Genomic DNA, 18005 nt, shown 5'->3' on the forward strand with positions numbered 1-18005 from the left:
GAGTTTCTGAAGTGTGTCCTGAGGATTTCTGGCTGCACTGCTGCTGAGGAGGAGGAAGGCTCCTTGCAGTGATTTCAGAGCACATTCCTCAAGGATTAGTGAGCTCTCCTCCACATTAGGCTTCATGTATTACAGACACTGTCTAATACCCCAGGCATTCAGTGGGGTTACAAACTCAGTCACATTCCTCCAAATCATTCCACATTGAAGGCGATTGAGAGTGAAAGTTGCATGTGTCCCATTTAACTCTTCATTCATATTAAAATGTGAGGATAAATGAGAATGTGTGAGGGAATTTTTCCCCTACCCTTCCGGAATATTCTGACCTCTAGCAGATATATGGGGCCCACTGCACATATACTTCACGCTGAGGTGCGATTTCTATTGATGGAGTGACATTGCTGCAGGAGAGTGCGTGGTAAATTCTGGCAAAGACTCCGGGTATTTGTTGGGATGTGTTTCAGTAGGCTGGTTAGTTGCTGATGGGCGCCATTGAACAAGGTGATGTGCAGAGTGTACTCATGGGTACAAGACAGTTTTTTGCCTCTACCTTTCTTTATGTTGCCTGACTCTGAGGCTGACTCCATGATCCTTGAGGTTGGATCAAGAGTCCTGAAGCTGATGCCTTGCCCTCTCACTGGCAGATTTGAAGTGGGCTTTGGAATTGGAAGCCCAGGTCAAACCATTGGAAACAGTGTGTTAAGAGTTCAAAGGTTCCTCCAATATAAGATGTTTGGTTCCTTAGAACTTGGTGAAAGTGCAGGGAATGGAGACTGAATGCCAGTGGCTTAGTGGTGAACAGGCAAAGGAATGCATCAGGAATGGCATGATTGTGAGACGCCAAATGGCCATCTTCTGTACTGCATGGGACAACATTACATGAGCTGGAATGAAGAACCAGAATTAGATTTTATTATTGCGTGTACTCAAATGTTGGAATTCTGAGCTCTGGTTTAGTTTACCTGAATTGGTGGGGAATTGGCCTGGTTTCACAACACTACTGCGGGACTGGGATCCAGCTGGTGGGAAGCTAAGGCTGGGTAGGGATCACAGTTGCAGAGGGGACAACCTTGTGTAGCTGTGAGCTCACTGTAAGAATGTACAACATACTTTCTCTCAGGTTCTGACCTGCTGGAATAAGCCCATACTGATCGATCAGGGTCCCCTGATATCCCCCACTCACAGTGCTATAATGTCCTCTTTTACAACAGATGAAAGGTTAGTCCTATGTTTAGCTTTTTACTGTCACTTTGCTGTTGATTTCTATCTCTCAATTCCAATGACCCTGTGCTAAATGTCTCTCTCTGTTCTAGGTTGTATGAAGAATGGGCTCCAGTACTCATCAGGAGCCACATATCGAGAGAACTGCAACCTCTGGTAAGTGTTATCTATTTTCAGCCACATTTAGTGACTGCACTATGCTGGGACATATTTTTGTGTGCTTGCAAACTGTGGATTGTAAAATGAATTTGAAATATAGAATGGTTACAGATCAGGAGAAGGTCATTTGGCCCATCAGTGTTGGTACTGGATCTCTGCAAGAGCAACTCAGTGAATCCCGCTCCACCTCTGTTCCCCATAGCCTGGCAAATATTTACACCTAGGATAATTATCCAACTCCAGTTTGAAAGCCTTGATTGAACCTGTCTCCACCACCCTGTCTCGGGCAGTACATTCTAGACCCTAACCACTCAAGACCACTTGAGGATGAGTGGCCATAATGTGATAGAACCCCTCATCAGGTTGGAGATTGACCCAGTTGAATTTGAAACTAGAATCTTGAATCTAAATTGAGGAAACTACGATGGTATAAGGCACAAGTTGGCTATGATAGATTGGGGCATATTACTTAAAGGGATGATGGTGGAAAGGCACTGGCAAACATTCAGAAAATGCCTAGGTGAATTGTTACAATTATTCATTGCTGTATGATGCAAAAGTAAAATGGGAAAGGTGGCCAAACCATGGCTTACAAGGCAACTTAGGGATCGTGTTAGATTCAAGGAAGAAGCGTACAAATTGTTTCTTTCTTCTGGCCAATAGCCCCAAGAAGTGCAAACAATTTAGAATTCAACAAAGGAGGACAAAAGTTGTTTGGTTGATTAAGAAAGGGAAAATAGAGTACAAGATTAAGCTTGTGGGGTGCTTAAAAACTGTCTGTAAAAGTTTGTATAAATATGTGAAGAGAAAAAGATTGAAGCCAAATGTTACTTTATGTCGGAAACAGTGGGATTTATATTGGGGAACTATCATATTCTTCTTTGTGAACACAGAACCAAAATTCCAGAAATGTTAGGGAACACAGGGTTTAGTGACAGGGAGGCACTCAGGAAGGAAATCAGTACGAACTGGGGAAATTGATAGGATTGAAGGCCAATAAATCCCCAGGGCTAGATAATCAACATCCTAGAGCACTTAAGGAAGTGGCCTTCAAAATAGTGGATGCATTGGTCATCATCATCTGAGATTCAATAGATTGTGGAAAAGTTCCTACAGATTAGAGGGTAGTTAATGTAACCCCTCTATTTAAGAAGGGAGACAAAGAGAAAACTGGGAATTATAGACCAGTGAGCTTGATGTCAGTAGTGGGGAATATGTTCATCTCTTTTTTCAAAAAAGAAGTAATAGCTGAGCATTTCGAAAATGGTGGCAGGATCAGACAGAGTCAGAATGGATTTATGGAAAGGAAATTGCGCTTGACAAATCTAATAGAATTATTTGACTATAACTAGAACAGTTGATGAAGGGGAGCCAGTGGATGTTATTTATTTGGACTTTCAGAAGGCTTTTGACAGTTCCACGTAAGAGATTAGTGTGTATAGTTAAAATGCATGGGATTGGGGCTGGTGTATTGAAATGGATAGAAAACTTGTTGATGAATTGGTAACAAAATGTAAATAAATATTGTTTCCAAATGGCAGGCAGAAGCTAGGGGATATTGCAAGAATCTGAGCTAGGACCCCAGCTATTCACAATATATGTTAATGATCTTAGATGAGGGAACTAACTGTAAAATCTTCGAATTTGCAGTTGGCTTAAAGCTAGCTGGGAAGGTGAGCTTTTAGGAGGATGCAGAGATGCTTCAATGTGATTTGGACAAGTGGGTAAATACATGGCAGATGCAGTATAATGTGGATAAATACGAGGTTACCACTTTCGTAGCAAAAAAAACAGGAAGGTAGATTATTATCTGACTATAAATTGAGAGAGGGAAATGTTCAATGAGACCTGGGTGCCCTTGTACACAGTCGCTGAAAGTAAGCGTGCAGGTGGTGAAGAGGGCAAATGATGCATAGGCCTTCATTAGTGAGAGGATTCAAGTACTGGAGTAAGAATGTCTTGTTGCAATTATACAGGACATTGGTGAAGCAATACTTGGAAAATTCTGTATCATTTTGGTCTCTTTATCTGAGGAAGGATGTTCTTGCTGTTGGGAGGATGCAGCAAAGATTTACCAGACTGATTTCTGAGATGGTGGGAATGACCTACAAAGAGTTAAATCAGTTAAGATTATGTTCTCTGGAGCTCAGAAAAATGAGGAGGTAATCTTGTAGAAACCAATAAAATGCTAACTGTGAGAAGGGAAATTTCTTCACCCAAGGAGTGAGCCTGTGGAATTCACTATCTTAGAAAGCAGTTGAGGTCAAATGTTGTGTGATTTCAAGAAGAAATTATGGTAAAAGCAGGAGCAGGCTATTGATTTGAGTGATCAGACATGATCATGATGACTAGTAGAGCGGGCTCAAAGGCATCCAATTTTCCTGCTTCTATTTTCTATATCACAGAATTGAACCTGCCTCAACCACACTCTCAGACAGTACATTCCAGACCCTAACCACTCTGTGAAGCAGGTTCTCTTCCTATCATCTTTGATTTTGCAAGTTACCTCCAATCTGTTCCCTGTGGTTCTGCAACCTTTCACCAATGGGAATGCTCTCACCCTATCTACTCTGCCCAGACTCCTCATGATTCTGTAAACCAAATCTCCTTTCAGCCTTCTCTTCTGCAAGAAAAACAGTCCTGACTTCTTCAATATATCCACGTATCTGAATTTCCTCATTGCAGGAACCATTCTTGTGACTGTTATCCGCACCCTTCCTAAAGCCACTCATCCTTCCTCCTTAAACTGCGGAATCCAGAGCTAGCTGAATATACCGAGTGTACACGAGGCATCACAACCTGGTGGATGCAGGAACAAAGAACCTTTTATAGTGTGTTTTGTGACCTTGGGCATCCAAAATGAATTACTTGAGTGCAGTCATTGCTTAAATGTGGGAAATATGTATACAGCAAATAGCAATGTGATAAAGCTGCATAAGCTGAGTTGTAATGTTGATTGAGAAATATTGATCAGAATAGTGAACCCTTTGGGATCACTTACATTTTTATTCGAGAGAGTTGATGAGACCTTTATGTCTTATATTTGAGCTGAAAGGCGTCTCTTATAGTGAAGTGTTCCCTCTGCTGCATTGAAATCCTTCTCTTCTATTTGTAGCCATACTCCTATCAGGAGATGTGCTGTCATGAAATGTTTCCCATTCATCTTTCACCATCCTCATACATCCACCTTAGTTTATCTGCAATCCCTCTGACCATCACCAATAATAGACAATCTAACCACCGTCCCTTGACATTCAATGGTGTTACCATCACTGAATACCCCACTATCAACATCCTGGGGGTTACCATTGACCAGAAATGCAACTGGACTCACCACATTAACACAGAGGCTACAAGGGCAAGCCAGAAGCTGGGAATACTGCGGCTAGTAACGCACCTCCGGACTCCTCAAAGCCTGTCCACCATCTACAAGGCACAAGTCAGGAGTGTGATGGAATACTCCCCACTTGCCTGGATGGGTGCAGCCCCAACAACACTCAAGAAGCTTGACACCGTCCAGGACAAAGCAGTCCGCTTGATTGGCACTACATCCACAAGCATTCACTCCTTCCACCACTGACGCTCAGTAGCAGCAGTGTGTACTGTCTGCAAGATGCACTGTAGAAATTCACCAAAGATCCTCAGACAGCACCTTCCAAACCCACGACTATTGCCGTCTAGAAGGACGAGGGCATCAGACATATGGGAACACCACCAGCTCCAAGTTCCCCTCCAAGTCACTCACTGTCCTGAGTTGGAAATATATCGCTGTTCCTTGACTGTCGCTGGGTCAAAATCGTGGAATTCCCTCCCTAATAGCATTGTGGATCAACCCATAGCAGGTGGACTGCAGCTGTTCAAGAAGGCAGCTCACTACCACCTTCTCAAGGGCAACTAGGGATGGGCAGTAAATGCTGACCAGCCAGTGATGCCCACATCCCACAAATGAATAGAGAAACAAAAATATGTCTTGACCGACTACGCCTAAGTCAAATCCTCAGTCTGCTGCCTTCTACTTTGCCTTCTGAAGGGATCTCTGCGGCTTTTCAGTTCTGATCAAATGGTGGAAAGCCTGATTTTCTTGCAACTTCAGAATGTGGTATCCAAAACCAACATAAAGTACCAGCCTTTTTGTGGGCAAGCACTGCCATGTCAATGTGGATTATATGCTCCAGTCTCTGATACAACTTGAACATTTAACTTTCTGTTTCAGGTGGGAGTGTTTCCGCTGAGCCACGCTTGAAACTACAACGTAGTTCTCACTGCTAGCAGCAATACCTGGCGCTTGTTGTGTTTCTTCTTTTCTTGTTGTTTTGACACTGCATTTCAAGAGAGCAGTCAGAAAGGGGACAAATAAGCTGATGAGTCTTGGGGCAAAGGACAGTGATTTGAGAGAAGGAGGAGAGCCCAAGGGGGAAAAACTTTGCTCAAAGGAAGAATGTAAGAAAGGAGGGTGGGATTGATTGAGAATATTAGGATATCTTCCAGGAAAAAAGGGAATGTGAGAGAAGCAGAGGGAGCGAGAGCAAAAGGCAACTAAAGCCATTGTTTACCATTTTTAAACAGTTTGGAGGCAAACTGCAAAAATGTTATAATTCTGAACTTTGCATTAGGGAGGACATATATTCTGAGGGGAAACTGCCATCAGACACTTAGCCTAGCACTGAGTTGCAAACTGGATCTCCTGTTGTTTTTGTATCATCAGACTTGGCTATTGCGGAACTGTATGATTTATTAGGAGGATTCGCAGATTGACAGGCCTTTGTGTGAACTGTGTTGATAGGACAGGTTCTCCTATCTATGGGCAGGGGGTTTCTTGTTCTGACAATCTCTATGATAAAGTGGCTGGGGTAACCATGTCTGTTGATAACAGACCACTGCATGTCAATCCACATTTGTAAACTGAAGTCAAGTTTCTCATTAGACTGTCTGGAGTGTGATTCAGTTCTTGGGCATGAAATGTAAACACCGGAATCTCACTTTACTCAGTCACCTTTTGCCCTTTTACCTGAAATTTAATTTAAAATTTCCTTCGAGCAGTTTGATGTTCAAAATCCACAGTCATTGTTTGTCACAGCTTCTGCAGTTGGAGATGTAAACTTTCAGTCTCCAAGTCCCATTGATGGATGTGCAGCATCCAATCACTCACTTTGTCCCAACCAATACATTTGGCTCCCCCTGTAGACTCTCTCCTTGACATGCTGGATAGACATGTGCTCTCTCATGGTTCATTGGACAATGACATCAGGAGCTCCTTTGCTCCCGACAGGGCCAAACTGATAACAAGGTCATGGAGGAGTGGCTGTAAGATATAGGAGCAGAATTAGGCCATTCAGCCTGTAGAGTCTGCTCTGACTTTTAATTATATGTTCCTCAACTCCATTTTCTTGACTTTTCTACAAACCCTTTAGGGAATTTGCAGCTGCTGTAAGCTGTCTAGGTCAGGATCTGAGGTTTGCATTCTGCTTGTATAAATGCCATTGGATTGGCATTTTAATCACTTACAGACTCTGGGCACAAAACCAATAACCATGTCCTGAGTGCTTCTGAATGATCTGTGTTCAGATCTGCATTTAGACTGGCCCAGCTGCAGTTAAAGGGCTAGTGAGTGATTTTCTTTCTACAAAAGCAGCGCGGTATTGTGCCAGTGACCACAGCATGATCCAGACAGCAGACGTTTTACCTTGATCAGTGCCTTAACCATTGATTCCAGCTCAGAATGGAGAGTACGTTGTTATTAGCTGGGGCAAACCACTTTATCCACACAGATATAGTGTCAGTTGAAATACCCTTACTATTGAATAGGTCGTATATGAATACAGCCCAAATAAAAGTAGACATGGAACACGACAAGTCAATTGTTTTTTTTTCGAAATCAATGAACTAACAGTTTACACAATCAAACATTATATTATTCCTTTAACAGGAGCTAACTTTGAAAATTGGTGGTGTTGTGGATAGTGAGGAAAGTTGTCAAAGGATATAGGTCAGTTGGAAAGTTGGGCAGGGAAATATAAGATGGCCTTCAATCTGGACAAGTGTGAGGTGATGCTTTTTGGGAGGTCAAATGCTAGTGGAATGTCTACAGTAAATGGCAGGACCCTTAGGAGCATTGATATACAGAGGGATCTTGGGGTGCAAGTTCAAAGCTCACTGAAAGTAGCAACATGAGGATAAGGTAATAAAGAAGGCATATAGAAGCTTGTTCTCATTGGTTGGAGCACTGATTATAAAAGTTGGCAAGTCACGTTGGAGCTGTATAAGAATTTAGTTAGGCCACATTTGGAGTATTGTGTGCAATTCTGGTCGCTGCACTATAAGAAGGATGTGGAAGATTTGGAGAAGATATAAAAGAGGTTTACCAGGATGTTGCCTGGATTGAAGTGTATTAGTTATAAGGAGAGGTTGACGGGCAAACTATGTAAAATTATAGGGTGGATAGTTGGAGCATTTTCTCATGGTGTGAATGTCGAATACTAGAGGGCATGTGTTTAAGGTGAGAGGGGAAAAGTTTAAAGGAGATGTGCAAGTTTTTTTTGCACAGAGGATGTTAGGTGCCTTGAACATGCTGCCAGACATGCTGGACGTGGTGGAAGCAGATATAATAGCAACACATCAGGTACATGAACTGGCAGGAAATAAAGGGAGGTGGACCATGTGCATGCAGATGGGATTGATTTAGAATGGCATCATGGTTGGCACAGACATAGTCATAGAGTCATACAGCACAGAAACAGACTCTTTTTGGTCCAACTCCTCCTCGCTGACCAAGTTTCCCAACCTAAACTAGTCCCATCTACCTGTGTTTGGCCCATATCCCTCTAAACCTTTCCTATTCATGTAAATGTTGTAACTGTAACTGCAACCACCACTTCCTCTGGCAGTTCATTCCACAAACAAACTACCCTGAAATACAATGGGCCGAAGAGCCTGTTCCTGTGCTGTCCCATTGTGTATTTTGTGTTGGAAAGGGAATGGTAATACTGTTGAAGGAACATTCAATCTGTGAAACTTAGAAGTGAAAGCGCATGTCGCGAGAAATACTGGAAACCATTTGAATGGGATGAGTTGCAAGGTGCTAGGAAATGAGTACTTTCCATTGCACTGGGGCCACAGTATCTCCTGTTCTCAAATATTGCCTCCTGTGTTGTGCTGGCTGAAACTTCCTTACTGTGTACTGCGCAAGTACAGAAGCTGACACAGACACACAAGTAACCTTTCACCCCTTTGCTTATCAAGAATCTATCTACCTCTGCGTTGACAATATTCCATGACTCTGCTTCCTCTGCCTTTTCAGGAAAATAATTACCAAGAACTCAACTTGCTGTGAGGGTAAAAAAAATTCTCCTCATCTGTCTTTTTAAATTGGTGACTTCTTAAAACTTTTAAACAGTGACCCCTGGTTCTCGAATTTCCCACAAGAGGAAACTACTTTTCCACATCTATCCTGTCACAAGAAGGGTCCCGACCCAAAACGTCAGCTTTCCTGCTCCTCTGATTCTGCCTGGTCCGCTGTGTTCCTCCAGCTCCACTACAATGACTCCAGCATTGGCAGTTCTTACTATCTCTGACAATCCTTCAGGATCTTTCAATCAAATCACCTCTTACAGTTAATCCCAATGGTTACAAGCCTATTCTGTCCAACTTTTCCTCATAAGGCAACCTGCCCATTCTAGGTATTAACCTTCTCTGAACAGCGTCCTATGAATTTACCTCCTTCCTTAAATAAGGAAACCAATATTAAGCACACTGCTCCAGATAAGGTCCCACCAACACCTTGTATAACTAAAGCATGCTTTTGTATTGCATTCTATTAGCTTTCGTGATTACTTGCCCAACCTGCCCTCTAACACAGAATCCCTACAGTGTGGAAGCAGGCCATTTGGCCCATTAAGTCCACACCATCCCTCCCATACCCACCCCATCCCTGTAACCCTGAATTTCCCATGGGTAATCCAAATAGCCTGCACATCCCTGGACAGTATGGGCAATTTAGCGTGGCTGATCCACCTAACCTGCACGTCTTTGGACTGTGGAAGGAAACTGGAGCACCCAGAGGAAACCCACGCAGATACGGGGAGAACATGCAAACATAAGAACATAAGAACTAGGAGCAGGAATAGGCCATCCGGCCCCTCGAGCCTGCCCCGCCATTCAATAAGATCATGGCTGATCTTTTTGAAACTCGGCTCCACTTACTTGGCCGCACACCATTACCCTTATTTCTTTTACTGTTCAAAAATTTATCTAGCGTTGCCTTAAACACATTCAGCAAAGTGGGCAGGGAATTCCAGATTCACAACCCTTTGGGTGAAGAAGTTCCTCCTGACCTCAGTCTTACATCTGCTTCCCTTTATTTTGAGGCAATGCCCTCTAGTCCTAGTTTCACCTGCTAGTGGAAACAACCTCCACCTTATCTATGCCCTTCATAATCTTATATGTTTCTATAAGATCTCCCCTCATTCTTCTGAATTCCAATGAGTATAATCCCAGCCTACTCAGTCTCTCCACATAATCCAGCCCTCTCAACTCTGGAATCAACCGAGTGAATCTCCTCTGCGCCCCCTCCAGTGCTAATATACCCCTTCTCAAGTAAGGAGACCAAAACACAGTACTCCAGGTGTGGCCTCACACCTATACCCTATACCCAGCATAGCCTCCCTGTTTTTAAACTCCATCACTCTAGCAATGACAGACAAAATTCCATTTGCCTTTTTAATTACCTGCTGCACCTGCAATCATACTTTTAGCGATTCATGCACAAGGACGCCCAAGTTCTTCTGCACAGCAGCGTGCTGCAATTTTTTACCATTTAAAACATAGTCCATTTTGCTGTTATTCCTACCAAAATGGATGACCTCACACTTATCAACATTGTACTCCATCTGCCAGACTTTTGCCCACTCACTTAGACTATCTATATCCCTCTGCAGATTTTCCATGTCTTCTGCACACTTTGCTGTACCACTCATCTTAGTGTCATCTGCAAATTTTGACACACCACACTCAGTCCCCAACTCCAAATCATCTATGTAAATTGTAAACAATTGCGGACCCAACACTGATCCCTGAGGCACACCACTACCCACTGACTGCCAACCAGAAAAACACCCATTTACCCCTACTCTTTGCTTTCTACTGGTCAACCAATCCTCTATCCATGCCAATACATTACCTGTAATACCGTGCAACTTTATCTTATGTAGCAGCTTTTGGTGTGGCATCTTGTCAAATGCCTTCTGGAGATCCAGATACCCCACATCTACAGGTTCCCCATTGTCCACCATGCAAGTAATGTCCTCAAAGAATTCCACCAAATTAGTTAAACATGACCTACCTTTCATTAACCCATGCTGCGTCTGCCCAAGGAGATAATTTCTTTCTAAATGTCTTGCTACTTCTTCCTTAATGTTAGGTTCAAGCATTTTTTCCCACTACAGAAGTTAAGCTGCCTCTTGCCTATCTCCTTTTTTAAACAGTGGTGTCACATTGGCTGTTTTCCAATCTGCGGGAACCACCCCAGAGTCCACTGAATTTTGGTAAATAATTACTAGTGCATTTGCTATTTCCCCCATCACCTCTTTTAGTACCCTGGGATGCATTTCATCAGGGCCAGGAGACTTGTCTACCTTAAGCCCCATTAGCTTGCCCAGCACTGCCTCCTTAGTGATAATGATAGTTTCTAGGTCCTCACCTGCTATAACCTTCTTGCCATCAGTTTTCAGCATGTTAGTTGTGTCTTCCATTGTGAAGACCGACACAAAATAACTGTTTAATGCCTCAGCTATTTCCTCATTCCTAGTTATTAAATTGGCCTTCTCATCCTCTAAAGGACCACTGTTTACCTTCGCCACTCTTTTACGATTTACATATTTATAGAAACTTTTGCTGCCTGTTTTTATATTTTGAGCTAGTTTACTCTCATAATCTATCTTACTTTTCTTTATAACTTTTTTTGTGGCTTTCTGTTGGCCTTTAAAGATTTCCCAGTCTACCAGTTTCACACTAATCTTTGCTATTTTGTCTGTATTTTTTTTTAATCTGATACTTTCTTTTGTTTCCTTAGACTTCCATGGTTGACTATTTCTTTTCCTACACTTCTTCCTTATCACTGGAATATACTTCTGCTGAGCACTGAAAAATCGTTTTGAAAGTTCTCCACTGTTCCTCAATTGACCCACCATAAAGTTTTTGCTCCCATTTTACTTTAGCCAACTCCTCCCTCATCCCATCATAGTCTCCTTTGTTTAAGCACAGGACATTAGTACTGGATTTAACCTTCTCATGCTCCATCTGTATTTTAAATTCAGCCATACTGTGATCGCTCCTTCTGAGAGGATCCCTAACTGTGAGATCATTAATTATTCCTGTCTCATTACACAGGACTAGATCTAGGATAGCTTGCTCCCTCGTAGGTTCCATTACATATTGTTCAAGGAAATTATTGCGGATGCATTCTACGAACCCCTCCTCAAGGCTGCCATGACCGACCTGGTTTGACCAATCGATATGTAGATTAAAATCCCCCATGATAATTGCTGTACCATTTTTACACGCATTAGCTACTTCTGCGTTTATTGCCTGTCCCACCACCATGTCATTATTTGGTGGCCTATAGACCACACCTATCAGTGACTTCTTCTCTGCTATTCCTAATTTCCACCCAAATGGATTCAACGTTTGTTCAGTAGAACCTATATAATCTCTCACTGCCGCCCTGATATCATCCTTAAAAAATCAGAGCAACACCACCTCCCTTACCTTCCTGTCTGTCCTTCCGAACAGTTTGATACCCCTGGATATTTAACTCCCAGCCATGACCATCCTGCAACCATGTCTCTGTAATGGTCACTAAATCATACCCATTTGCTGTGATTTGTGCCGTCAACTCATCCGTTTTGTTTCGAATGCTCCGAGCATTCAGATAAAGTGCCCTTATGCCAGTTTTTGCACCTTCTTTTTGGGTCCTATCACCTCCATTACTAACAGCTCTTGAGTTCTCTTTCCCTTTAACTTTTTTTCTAATTTTCAATGGAGTTAAAGGTTCCTCGTCACCTGCTAACCTGCTGCTTTGCCTTCCATTAATTGTTATACTCCCCACACACTCACTCCTCCCTTCCCCCCACTTACTAGTTTAAAGTCCTACTGACCACCCTATTTACCCTTTTTGCCTGAACACTGGACCCGGCCCTGTTCAGGTGGAGTCCATCCCAGTGGTATAGATCCCTCCTGTCCCAGAATTGATGCCAGTGCCCCATGAAAAGGAAACCCTCTTTCCCACACCACTCTTTAAGCCACGTGTTTACTTATCTGATCCTCGCCTCCCTATGCCAATTTGCACGTGGCTCGGGCAGCAATCCAGAGATTATGACCCTTGAAGACCTGTTTTTTAATTTTGTTCCTAGCTTTTCATAATCCCGAAACAGGTCTTTTTTCCTAGTCCTGCCTATGTCGTTGGTACCGACGCGGACCACAACAACTGGATCCTCCCCCTCCCTCTCTAGTATCCTCTGAAGCTGGTCAGAGATGTCTCGCACCCTGGCACTGGGCAGGCAACACACGATGCGGGATTCTCTATCCTGCTTGCAAAGGATACTGTCTATCCACCTGATGATGGAATCCCCTACAACTACAATCTGTCTTTTAGCTCCCCCCTCTTGAATGGCCTCCTGGACCATGGTGCCATGGTCAGTTGACTCATCCTTCCTGCAGCCCTGTTCCTCATCCATGCAGGGAGCAAGTGCCTCATACCTGTGGGACAATGTCAAGGGCTGCGGCTCCTATGTTCCTGTCTGCAGGGTCTCTCTACCTGCCTCACTCGCAGTCACACACTGCTGTCCCTGCCTGCCAATCGAATTAACATTAGTTAATCTACCAGGTGTGACTGCCTCCTGGAACACAACCACCAGGTATCTCTTCCCCCTCCCGGATGTGCCACAGTGTTTGGAGATCGGATTTCAGCTCATCAATTTTGAGCCAGAGCTCCTCAAGCAGCCAACACTTCCTGCAGATGTGGTCACTGCCGTTCTCAATGGGATCAGCTAGCTCCCACATCATACAGCTACAACACATCACCTGACCTGCCATCTCTACTCAGTTAATTATTTAAAATTAATTAGTTTTTTTTAGCTTTGCAGTATTCTCTCTTTAAGTGTTCTCTGCACCAGTAAGTTTACTCTGTTATATACTCAAACAGACTCCGGCTTTGCCTTCTGAACTGTTCCCAGAGGATTAGGCGTCTGGGTGACCTCCCCGAAAGATAACAAAAATGAGAAAAAAATGCAAATAGCTTACCTGCTCACCACGCTTAATCTTTATTATTAGGTTAGAGGAGGTGGAAGGGTGGGAGACATTACACGTTAAGTTACTTCCCAAATTTATTGGGTGAAAGATAACCGTTACCCAGCCAAACACTCGCGCACGCTCTGGGACTCTTCCTCCGCTGAACAACTGAAGGCCGCAGTCACGCGAGGTAAGACTTTTATAACTAAAGCTTACCTTCCCAGGCTACCCTTGCGCTGTCTCCCAGACTCCTGCTGCTGAACAACTGAAGGCCGCAGTCACGTGTGGTAAGACTTTTATAACTAAAGCTTACCTTCCCAGGCTGCCCTCGTGCTCTCTCCCGGACTCCTGCTGCTGAACAACTCCAATGCCTGAGCGTGGAATCAAACCTAGATCTCTAGTCCTGTGAGGCAGCAGTGCTAATTACTGAGCCACCATGCCATCTGTGATTCATGCATGAGGACACCCAGATGCCTCTACACCTGTGAGCTCTGTGATCTCCCACTGTTTCATAATATGCTACTTGTTTTTAATGAAATTGTCCATCTTGGTGGAAAGAATATTTTCAAACATTCTATTCTATCTGCCATTTTCATTGACTTCACCGATCCAGATTCACTTTTGTAGCCTTTTTGTGTTCTCTTCACAACTTACTCATTTTTTTCCCTATCTTTGTAGAATCAGCACAATTAGAAACCATATTTTCAGATCACCCATCTGTCACTTATATACACTGTAAACAGTTGAGGCCCCAGAGCCACTAATAATCTGTGCAGCACCCCATTCTTTACATTCTATCAACCAGAAATAGACACATTTGTGCCCACTTTCTGTTTACTGTTAGCCAGCTAATTTTCTAATCATGTCAGTATATTACCCCCTCCATCAAGGATTAGATTTGAATGATAATGCACAGATGGAGGCCATTCAGTCCACTGAGTCTTTTCAGCTTGTCAGAGGAGGTAACCAATTAATCCCTTCAACCATCCTTTTTCCCCCTTGGTCCTATAATTTTCTGTTTCAGGTATTTATTCAGTTCCTTTTGTGGGTTACTTTTGAAGCTGTTTGCACTGCTCTTTTAGAAACACATTCCAGATCGCAACAACTCGCCATTGAAAGAAAATTCTTCATGTCACCTCTGATTCCTTTGCTAATCAGTCTTGGTCTCATGTTACCAAATCTTTGTCACTGGAAATGTTCTTTCTTATTCACTTGTAATTTTGAATTATTCACTTAACCTCCTTTGGACCTTTACTATTGTAAAAAGAACACCCCAGCTTTTGTGATTACTCCATTCCTGGCAACATTCCAGTCAGTCTCTTGCATTTTGCTACCTGATCATATTGCTGTTGTATTCCTGTTGGGGTGTAATACACAGCAGAATCTGTAACTCCCAGCTTTAACATTCAAAGAAATCCCTGTCACAAAACACCGACATGTATGTTGTAGGGATGATGTGGGAGATCATGAAATTTTCCCAACGTTGGCCAGTGTAGCTCACTCTCCCTGGGTGGCCCTTACTGAGAAAGTTGTAAGTCCATGTTGTTGCATTACTTACTTTGGATCATTATGATTGCAAATCTTAAACTCTTCCCTGTCCACATGCTGTTTGTACATTTGAACACTGAAATCACTTGAGATGCCACAGTGAATTTTAAATTTTCTATCCTGCAATAAAAGGGAAAGGTAGGGCAAAGCAATCTAGGGACAAGGCCTAGTGAGTGAAGAAGAAATTACCATAATCAGATGGATCGTACAACTGAGAGCTCGGTTGAAATTAGAAAGCTCTGGGTGGGGGGAGGGTTGTGAAAGCAAGCAAAAGAAACGGTATGAGAAGAGACTGGCTACTAACATAGAAAGGAATCATTAGATTTCTCTACATATGAATGTTAAAATGAGGGGTGGGACCAAAGAGGATTTCTGTATAGAGGCAGAGGACAAGGCTGAGATTTCAAATGAATACTTTGCATTTGTCTTTTCTAAGGATAAAGAAGCTACATAGGTCATGATGAAAGAGGATGTTGTTTGGTTTTTAAAGGGTTTAAAATTGATACAGTTGTGGTATTGGAGAGGTTGTAAGGCACTAGGGCCTGGTGGAATGCAGTCAAGAATGCTGAGCGAAGTAAGGGTAGAAATTCTAGAGACGCTATGACTACAGTTCAGTCAGCGTAATCTTGACGGTGGGGAAACCTCTAGAAACAATAATTTGGCTCAAAATCAATGGTCACTTGAGCAAATGTGAATTGTTGAAGGAAAATCAGCATGAACACTTTTAAAGGCAAAACAGAGGTTGACTGAATTGCTGGAGGTTGGACGTAGCCGAGAAGGTAAATGCTGTTCATCTGGTGCACATGGACTTCCATACGGCACTTGACAAAGTGCTGCACGACAAACCTATGAGCAAAGTTAGAGCTTATGGAATAAAAGGGACCGCAGTAACACCGGTATAAAATTAGCTGAGTGACAGGGTCATGGTTAATGGATGGTTTTCAGGTTGGAGGTGTCTTTTAGTGGAGTTGTCAGGGCTTGGTGTTGGAAATCCTCCTCTTCTTACTTTGTATTAATGAACTTGGTGTACAGCATGCAATTTCAAAATTTGTGGTCAATACAAAACTTGGAAGCTTTGTAAACTGACAGGAGGATAGGATAAGTTGGAGGAATGGGCAAAAAAGTGGCAGATGAAACTTAAATGTCAAGAAGTATGAGGTGATTCATTTTAATTGGAAGATGACATAATAGAAAGGGTACAACTCTGAAGGGAGCAGAGAGACGTGGTTGTATCTGTGTTTAAAACATTAAAGGTAGCTGAATTGTCAAGAGTGTTTATTAAAGTATACAGCACCCTCGTCATTGAAGCCAGAATCCATGCTTTATTTGTAATTTATGTCCCCATTGGTAGAGTACCATGTCCAGTTCTGGTCTCCACACTTCGGGAATGATACGAAGACAATGGAGAGGATATTGAAAATATTAATGAGAATGATTGCAAGGATGAGAAACTTTACACACATAGATAAACTGGAAGCTGGGAGAAGGCTGAGAGGAGAATTAATTGAGTTGTTCCAAATCCTGAGGAGTTCTGGACAGGGTAGATGGAGAGAAATTGTCTCCATTGATGGATCAAGAATGGGGCAGAGAATTAAGAAAATCTGTAGAAGTGATGGTGACATTTGGAAACTTTTTTTTAATGCAGCAATTAAGATTAGGATCTGGGTCTGCATTGCCTGAGTGTGGTGGAGGCAAGGTCCATGGAGGCCAAATAAGGAATTTGATCTTTATCTGAAAATGAGGAACGTACAGGGGAGAAGTGGGAGGGAGTGGCAGTTGATGAATTGCTCCTTCAAAGAGCCAGCACAGACATGATGTGCTGAATTGCTTCTTTCTGTGCTGTAAGCATTCTGAGAGTGTAAGTCTCGAGGGTAAGGTGGGAATGATGTGAAATTTGTAACTGTTTCTGACGATTGTTTACACATGTGTTGCTGGATGATATTTTTAACCTGCATATTCCAGCTTGCTGCTCTGAGAGGCAACAAAATCTGTGGGAAATCCTCTTCCAAAAACAGTGAAAGCATCCAATTCCCATTCCCACAAGCTCCAGTATCTACAGCAACACTTTCCTCATTTTCCATATTCCTTTAACTTTCGACATGGTCTTTTTTTCTCCTAGGCCAGTTTCATCGTAAAATATCGTTCTTGAGATTCTAGCAAGGCTGAATTTATTGACCATTATTTCCCCTTTTTGGGTTGTTGGTGTAACCACCCATCTGGTTCACTAATGTCCATTAGGAAGGAAACTGCCATCCTTACCTGGTCTGGCCTACATGTGACACCAGACCCACAGAAATGTGGTTGACTCTGAACTGACCTTTGGGTAATTACGGATGGGCAATAAATGCTGGCCTAGTCCAGTGATGCCTTCATCCTGTGAATGAATATAACAAAAATCTAGAATTGGGCAGAGATAGTAGGAACTGCAGATGCTGGAGAATCTGAGATAACAAGGTGTAGAGCTGGATGAACACAGCAGGCCAAGTCAGCATCAGAGGAGCAGGAAGGCTGACGTTTCAGGCCTAGACCCTTCTTCAGAAATGGGGGAGGGAAAGGGGGTTCTGAAATAAATAGGGAGAGAAGGGGAGGCGGATAGAAGATGGATAGAGGAGAAGATAGGTGGAGAGGAGACAGACAGGTCAAAGAGGTGGGGATGGAGCCAGTAAAGGTGAGTGTAGGTAGGGAGGAGATAGGTCAGTCCAGGGAGGACAGACAGGTCAAGGGGGCGGGATGAGGTTAGTAGGTAGGAGATGGGGGTGAGGCTTGAGGTGGGAGGGGGTGATAGGTGGGAGGAA

The 18005-nt window shown here is 43.0% G+C and overlaps 1 protein-coding gene across 2 annotated transcripts in view; it reads left to right on the top strand.

The window, feature by feature from the left end:
• Window positions 1–1312: 1312 nt before the first annotated feature.
• Window positions 1313–18005, top strand: part of tinagl1 (tubulointerstitial nephritis antigen-like 1) — a 68954-nt gene continuing 52261 nt past the window's right edge. The window contains exon 1 of one of the 2 annotated variants that reach the window (XM_048613051.1): window positions 1313–1377. Coding sequence is in view for 1 of the 2 variants with exons in the window: in XM_048613050.1 (XP_048469007.1) it covers window positions 1319–1377 (59 nt within the window). In the remaining variant the exon portion in view is untranslated. The remainder of the gene's footprint in view (window positions 1378–18005) is intronic. The other variant, XM_048613050.1, reaches the window with a different exon arrangement.

This window comes from Rhincodon typus, chromosome 27, assembly GCF_021869965.1.
Source record: "Rhincodon typus isolate 14 chromosome 27, sRhiTyp1.1, whole genome shotgun sequence".
Classification (NCBI taxonomy): domain Eukaryota; kingdom Metazoa; phylum Chordata; class Chondrichthyes; order Orectolobiformes; family Rhincodontidae; genus Rhincodon; species Rhincodon typus.